Source organism: Jatropha curcas, chromosome 1 (genome assembly GCF_041381405.1).
Source record: "Jatropha curcas cultivar XTBG-Jc1 chromosome 1, XTBG_Jcur_1.0, whole genome shotgun sequence".
In the NCBI taxonomy this organism is placed as follows: Eukaryota; Viridiplantae; Streptophyta; class Magnoliopsida; order Malpighiales; family Euphorbiaceae; genus Jatropha; species Jatropha curcas.
Window position 1 is genome coordinate 25,268,378 of NC_143151.1, and position 8,819 is coordinate 25,277,196.

General features: G+C 28.8%; 1 protein-coding gene across 1 annotated transcript; it reads left to right on the forward strand.

Moving 5' to 3' along the window:
* The first annotated feature begins 5,969 nt into the window (after nucleotides 1-5,969).
* LOC105645030 (premnaspirodiene oxygenase) lies at nucleotides 5,970-7,973 on the forward strand. The gene is made up of 2 exons (XM_012230530.4): nucleotides 5,970-7,028; nucleotides 7,129-7,973. The coding sequence occupies exons 1-2, from the start codon at nucleotides 6,105-6,107 to the stop codon at nucleotides 7,789-7,791; spliced, it is 1,587 nt and encodes a 528-aa protein (XP_012085920.1). The 5' UTR covers nucleotides 5,970-6,104; the 3' UTR covers nucleotides 7,792-7,973.
* Nucleotides 7,974-8,819: the final 846 nt, after the last annotated feature.

The window sequence follows — 8,819 nt, forward strand, 5'->3', positions numbered from 1 at the left end:
TTTTATTATTATAATAATTATGGAATAATTAAAAGAACATCAATCGTTGTAAAATCATCACCATCAGTCAATCAAACTATTCAGTCTAATCATCTACCCTCTCCTAAATAAGTTGTCAAATTTGGAGCTTGATATAGAAAATTTTCATCATGATGTAAGAAGTGGGACCTAACATAATGTGCTAATATCCTCCTAATATTAAACATCAAAAAGATAAAACTTGCTTATTAAAAGATCCACGAGCTATTGACTTACATTAAAAGATATATATTTTCAAGTATGACAATGTAGTTACTATGAATAATTTATATAGTAAATGAAAAATAGGGAGTAGTTATTGTAATTTAATTATAAATTTTCCTTTTCTAAGAAATTTTCGTCACTTTTATTTGTTTTATTATATGTTATTTTTATAAATTATGTGTTTTAAGTGGACCCTCTATAAATTTTCTTGGCACTTTACTAGTTATACAACTGGAATGTCATTTCAATTAGAATTTTTTTCTCTTGGAAAAAGGGCATTGTTTAAGGAAGTCATTATTGACTAGATATCCTGTTATTGTCAACTAAAACATGCCATTGCTTTCTTGAATATGTTTTTTTATTAACGCCAGCAAACAATATTGACTATGACCGTTTACAAAAAGGCCTTGTTTAGTTTTTGTTTTCATTTTTATAAAAATCATCAGTTTTTCATAAAAGATATGTTAATTTAAGAATACATAAAAATATACCTAAATAGATGTAAGCCTGTCTGAAAAAATTAGCTAAACAATGCCTAAACGAGGTTAGCATGTTCTGATATGAAGAATGACTATTGCACTCACCTATGATCAACCTAAGGACCAAGGAGTAATGCTTTGTTACGAAAGGGGAGGAAGTAATAATTTTCAAACAATAAAAAATTTCTTGAATTTTAGTGATAAGAGTATGATGGTGTAAATACACATAATGCTTTATACTTTTAAACATTTTGTATATACATTTGTTTGACCTGCAAGGAACAAATATACACGTTCTTAAAAAGGAGTATCAAGGTATTATAATAATAATAATAAATGATTACAAAATCAAGATAGTAATATATATATATATATATATGATTAATAAGTACAATTTTAGAATCCAAATCAAAATTTTAATTAAAATAATTTATTATCACAAAATGTACATTAAAATAATTAATTAAACTGTAATACTTGAAAAGGAATTAATAAAACTCAATAATTGTAATTGTAGAATTCCATCAAGCTTTCGCTTTTGTATTTGAAGATGAGAGCATAATTAAAGAGCCATGGGATATATATAACAAAAAATTTAAAATCGTAATTATCTATGTATGTATAATTATAAATAAATTTTAAAAAGTAATGATTATCTATATTTGTCTATTAATTGAGGGCAGCTAAAATAATTCATATAAGTGAAAAGACTAACCACGTCATTTCTAATTAATCAAGGATAAATGTCAATTTGAGGACAGCAAAAAAAAAAAAAAAAAAACATATTATTTATATACAAAAGATATTAGGGTCAATGCTAAATTTTGAAAATGGATGAAAGCTTTAAATAATTTTAGAATTTTCAGAAGTTTTGAGGGGACCATGCCCCTCAAAAATCAAAATCTTTTATAATTTCTCCTTAAATATGAATTATGATAAATTCAGTCCTTTTAAACTTACAAGTTAGCTAGATTCTAGATTTATGAAAAGAAAACTTAAACATAATTTTACTAATTTATATTTGTAAGGCTTAAGTGGGTATCCAGCGGTATTTAGGCACAGCTAATCTCTTTTAATAAATGGACAAAAAATCTTAATTTAAAACTTATTTACTAATTAAATTAAATTAAATTTAAATTGAGTTGAATTTTTTTTATTTTAATCATATGGTATATGAAATCCATTGGCACGACTGTTCGTGCTGGACAGGCCCACAACAGGAGACAAAGTGTTTCTTTCAAAGTGTTTAAAGGGACTTCATATTCAGAGTTTGAAGTAATTTAATTGAATTTTAATTAAGTAAAACTCAACTCATTTAATAAATAAATAAATAAATAAAAAGCATTCAATTTATGGTTAAAGGAACTAAAAACAATAAGAAATTATAATATAAATATTTTTTTTTTTAACTACGTGAAAATCAAACCAAACCTGCAGCTACGAAACGAAGTATAATTCTTACGTTATGAATTAGAAAATGTCATCCGGTTGACGTCTGACCGGACAATTAGTTGCATATATTTTTTTTTTCCCTATAAATTTTTACTTCTATTTACTTATTTATTTATTGTACGTTGTCTTGAGTTTTCTATGGGGGACTTTTGTCCATGTCAGTTGTGATTTTTTTTCTTGGAAAATCATTCTAAATCGGCAGCTCTTAATTGACTAAATGGAAAATATATATATATATATATATATATAAGTTGGATAATAATCCGGTGACATTGTTTCTTCCTCTGTAAGTAAAAAGTTTCTTACATATGATATACGATGCAAAACGAATCTTATTCTATCTTAAGAGATTTCTCTGTGAAAATACGAATCAAAGTAAAAACTTTAAAAATAATATTACAATGTTGTAATTAAAGTAGACTTCAAACTCAAAAGCAGTGCTTTTAAAATTAGACCGGTCGATCGGATCTATTCAACCGCAAACTGAAAATCGATCAAATCTGATTTGACATATAAAAATAGCAGATGTAAAAACCGGATAAAATCGGTTTGTATCGTAAAAATTGAAAAACGTGATTGACCCGTCAAACCCAAAATTTGACTTTTTTTTACCTTCTAATATCTTTTTTCTTTTTTTTTCTTAATTTAATACAGTATTACCTTTAATTTAATACTAGTTCTTTAAGAAAACTATTAGATTAAGTAATAATTATTGGGGTCATATACAAGGTATAAATATGGAAAAAAGATTTATTACTCTTTAAAACTACAAATGTAATAAGTATTTTGAAATAAACTATTTTCTCAAATGTGATAAGTGTTATGGAACGGGGGTAGTATAAAGTTATCTAGGACTTATACAAATAATTTAAAATGGTAAAGTTTTCTAGAAAACCTTTAAAAATCGACAAAAAGACGCATACTAATTTTTTTCTTTTTTGAAAAAACATACTCTCTCGTTCCATTTTAATAGCTACAGATAGACAATTTATCTTATTCCACTTTAAGTGCTCATTTAGGATTTTGAGAGTACGTTAATTTTTTTTTTCCAAGTTTACCCATATTTATTAGGTGGCTTGTGTGGCAATTTAAATCAGTACCTTTTAATTTTAAGAAGGGCAATTTAGATATTCTACCATATATTTTTAGAAAATTAATATATTTCAATTATTTTCTTAATCCTTTTAAAGATCAAATGGTGCTATTAAAATGTAACGGATGGAGTAATAAACTCATTTGTGGCATTAATAAATACAATAGATTTTTACAATAGTTATCATTTAAGTTAATTAATAAATATTATTAAGTATTAATAATATAACTGATACTCCCTCCGTTCCATTTTGTTTGTTTGTTATTCCTTTTTAAATGTTTCAAAATGTTTCCACGGTTTCTAAATTTATATATGTAAATAATTATTTTTTTCATGATAACCTTTATGATTGTTCATTAAATAAAAAATTTTTATTAATATCTTAATAAATTAAGGGTAAACAATGACAAAATAACTTTTGTTAATTAAATTCTTAATTTAAGTGTTTTGTCAAACCATACAAATAAAATAGAATGGATGGAGCATTAATTATATTAATATTTATGAAAAGTAAATTATTTTTATTATTTTTATTTATTTAGTAAAAAATAGTAATTATTTTGAAAAAGATAATAGTAATTTTAATGTTAAATTAATATATCATAATTAAGTGCATAGTTTCATGCATTGTGTCTCGTTATATATTAAAAAAAAACTTAATATTTTAATAATTTTCACTTTCAATATTAAAATAGAATATTTTAAGACGAAGAAAACGTTAAAATTTAAATTAGAGATAATAATTTATTAAAAATTAAATTAAATTTAAATTTGAGATTAAATGATAATAAAATTATTTATTTATGTATAAATATTTAATTTCATTGTAGAAAATTCTTTATAATTTAATAAGAATATATATATATATATATGATTATGAGAATGATTTGAAAAATAATTTTACAATTTAATTATATTATTATTATTATTTGGTTATAAGATTATGCATCAATATACTTCTTAATTTTTATAAAAAATTCATTAAAATAAAAATATGAAATATCTATTTATTTTTTTTATTTTTAAAGTTTTATGAACCGTGGTAATAGAACTATAAGCCAAAATACTATTTTAGTATTTGATAAATTATGCTTAAGTATTACTAAATAATTAAAAACTCAAAGTCAAAAATCCTATTTAAAGCTCAACAACCCATTCCAACCACGTCCCAGTAATAACGCTGGAGTCAAAACAATTATTAACTACAATTCAAGTTCATGGAAAGCAACTTAACATGGGTATAGATAGGGTTGTGTAAAACCACCGATCATATTAAATCGACTCATTTTGATTTGGTTCAGTCAACTTATTCAAGAGAAGTTTGATTTGTCGGGTAGTTGATTTGAACAAAAGTCACTGTCTAATTAAGCCAATTTCATAGAAATTAATTAGTTGCATTTAGAACTGAATCGACATGATAAAGTTGATCGAAACCGATCTAACTGAGTGGATCATTATGCAAGGTAAACTATGGCGAAAGAACTGAGTGGATCATGATAAACTAACTGCAAGGTCTTTAAATTATAAGGAAGCTAAGACAAAAATCATGCCTAATTCCCAATATGGGACTGCTGTTGTTGGATCATTATGCAACTTCCTATCTCTTTTTTTTTACTGGAGACGCTACCCTCTTTCTCACTCTCATCATCACCATTTACCTCTCTCCTATCGAGATCGGAAGAGTTTGGATATGGCTCATTACTACCTATCTTCCTCTTGAATCTATCATTGATGTTATCTTCTCCTCTAAAACCGAAGTCTGCATCAGCTTCACTAAGAGGCAGGTCTTCGCAGGCCTCTGTTCTAGAAGCCCTGAATGTACTCTTGTATCCGCTAACTATATCTCTTGCTTGCCTTAACTCTTCATCCACATCACATTGCTGGTCTTGTTGGGTTGAAAAATCAGCAAGTTTATTTTATTAAATCTATTCTTTCAGGATTCATTTTTAAAAATTAATTTTTGTTTTTTACTCTAAATTAATTGATTTAGGATGGATTTATATAAGCTAGATCGCATCTTAATTCTTAAACTTTTAAAATTGATTTTAGTTTTATGATATTTTTCCACTGACCTTTATTTGAATCGTCCCATTCACTGTTTACTTAATTTGAAATCTCATTTTTTGGTTAGTGAAAGTATCATTACTTAATTTTAATTGATTGGTTTATGTCTCTTACGAATTGATCTCTCTATTTGTTATTGGTTTTTGGTTTAAATGACAGCTTGTGTTGTTTATATATAGATTTGTATATTTTTGAATGTAATATGATGAAATATAGAATCAAAAGTATTTTCTTTTTCTTTTAGCTCTATTTTTCATATTTCCGACGCATCCTCTTGTGTGTTTGTCACGCGCATGCTGACCCAGAGGCAAAACAATTTGGTCTGGTTTTTGCAAGGTGGTGAGTTTTATATGCAAATTGAATATTGCCTCCAAATTCACAGTGCAAATTGAGCTTTTTTTTCCAATATACAATGATAAAATAAGCCGCACAATCCAACATACAGTAATAAAATAAGCCATACAATACGTGACTATCTAGTTGTGAATAAAAAACATACGGTCGCCACCCGCCAGGCCCCTCCACCCACGTAACTTGAGACTCGACTGCCTTTTTCGAAGTATCCTATGCTACGCATAACACAAATATAATAATTTGGCTACAACTGGGTGGATTTGAATTCTCCAAAATATATCAAGCTAGACCAAAGAACATTGCCATTATTGACCGATCACAAATCTCTCTCTCTATATAAACAAAGCACTTACACCAAGAAATTTAAATAATCCATCAAAACATAACAAAACACTTTTCTCTCCCTCTCTCTTGAAAACATGGTAGTACTTAATTTCACCCCATTAAAGATGGGACCTCCAACTTTTGTATCTCTCCCCCATCGTTCACCTTCTCAGCTTCCTTTTAAGGTATCTTGCCAGAAAAGTGAAGCAGACAACGGTAAAGCCATTAAAAAACTACCCCCAGGACCAAAAAAGCTTCCTTTTATAGGAAACTTACACAATTTAGGAGGTTCACTACCACACCATGTTCTTAAAGACTTAGCCAATCAATATGGTCCCCTTATGCATCTACAACTAGGAGAAGTTCCTGCAATAGTTATTTCCTCGTCCAAAATGGCCCAAGAGGTTTTGAGAACGCAAGACCATGTTTTTGCTCAGCGGCCGGAACTTTTGGCTTCCAAGATCTTATCTTACGACAGTACAGATCTTGTTTTCGCCAAAGGAGAATATTGGAAGCAAATGAGAAAATTTTGTTTCAATGAACTTCTGGGTGCTAAAAAGGTCAAGTCTTTGGCTCCTCTTCGCGAAGATGAGGTTTCGAATCTTCTAGAGTCGATCCGATCTGCCGGAGGATCGCCGGTCAATTTGACGGAAAAGATTTTCTGGATGACTAGTGTTATAGCCGTTAGAGCAGCTTTTGGAAATAAATGGGAGGACCAAAAGACAATTATTTCAATAGCTAGGGAATCTCTGTCTCTAGCTGGTGGTTTTGACTTGGCTGATCTATATCCTGAAAGGGAATTCCTTCATATAATTACGAATATGAAGCCAAGATTGGAAAAAATGCGTGTAAAATTGGACGGTGTCTTGGATAGGATTGTCAATGAACATAAAGAGAAATTGTTGAGCGGTCAAACTCAACCCGACAATGAAGTTTTAGTTGATGTTCTTCTTAGATTTCAGGAAACAGGCAATCTGCGGTGTCCTGTTACCATTGACAATGTTAAGGCTGTCATTTGGGTAAGTACCTCAGCTTTGTCTATTCTTTTTATTGTTTTCAGAATTAGACCGGAAAATTATAATAGAAGATCCAAAAATAATCATAATGTTTGTAATACAGGACATGTTTGTTGCTGGAACCGACACTTCTTCAACAACAACAGAATGGGCTCTATCAGAAATGATCAGAAATCCAAAAGTGATGAAGAAGGCACAAGAAGAGGTGCGACAGGCTGCTAAAGGGAAGACAACAATCGACGAAGAAGACATTCAAGATCTACCCTACTTAAAACAAGTGATCAAAGAAACTTTAAGGTTACATCCTCCAGTACCCTTGCTACTTCCAAGAGAAAGTAACCAAGACTCTGAAATTGAAGGGTATTATATTCCTGAAAGGACAAAAGTCATCGTTAACGCATGGGCGATAGGGAGAGATCCAGCGTATTGGGAAGATCCAGAAAGTTTTATACCAGAGAGGTTCAGTGACAGCTCCATTGATTTTAAAGGGAACAATTTTACTTATATTCCATTTGGCGCTGGAAGAAGGATTTGCCCAGGAATGACTTTTGGTCTAGCGAATGTTGAACTCCCTCTTGCTAAATTACTATACCATTTTGATTTTAAACTCCCAGATGGAATCAGAGGTGAGGATTTAGACATGACAGAAGCTTTTGGCGCAACTGTTGGAAGAAAAAACCAGTTGACAGTGATTGCTACTCCTTATGTACCTCGAAATAATGAGAGCTCAAGCAAACACAAGGAGACTATTGAAGCTTTCAAGTAAAGGCAGAATCATAATTAGTTAATAATAATAATAATAATAATAATCTTATCCGTATAAAATGCTTACATACAGAGAGTCTAGGGCCATATCTGTGTATCTTGGAGATGTATTTGGTTACTTTTTTTTTTTGGTCTGTTTCTTACACCAACCGGGCATGGAAATAATATATTTTATTCTGAAAAGTTTCAGTTCATTATTTATAGGGAATAAAAAATAATGTGCTCTTTAAAACTTATAATTCAGGAAAAAAAATCCTAAAGTTCGATTTTTTTTTTTTTTTTTTTTTTTGGCTCATTTGCCTCCGAAATTGTAATTTTACGCTTACTCACTCAAAAATGCAAAAAAATCCCTGGTATTGTGATCTCACGTAAATTATAAATCCGGAGGCAAATTTCAGGCTTTTTTTTTTTTTCCTGAATTACAAATTCAAGACATAAATTAGGCTTTCTTTGGAGATTTTACTCTGCAACAACTTTTTATGTAATATTTAATATTTTGATAGAGGCCAAAATTCTGTCTCGACTATTTATGATGTTTGATGATGGTATTTATTTTGATTTTTAAAATTTGAATAAGCTGATTATGAAGACGTTACTTTATGAAACTGCTATTAAAATAATTAATTTTATCAAAAATGATAATAATAAAGTAATGACTTCATACAAAAGTTTAGAATATTAAAATTGATTTTTTTTAAAACCACAACATCCAGTCCGCTAGACTAGAAATAAATCTTGTTTGCACTTAGTCTTGCAAATTGTAGTACTTTTTCCGTCGCATTTTGTTTGCATGGTTTGACAAAACACACGTATTAAGAATTTAGTCAACAAAAATTATTTTGCCCTTTTTTACCTTTAACTCATTAATATATTAATAAAATTCATTCATTTAATGAATAATTATAAAGGTTATTATGAAAAAAATAGTTGTTTAAATATACAAATTTAAAAATCTTGCAAACATTTTGGAACATCTGAAAAAGGAATAACAAGAAAACAAAATGGGATAGAAGGAGTATAAATTATTAA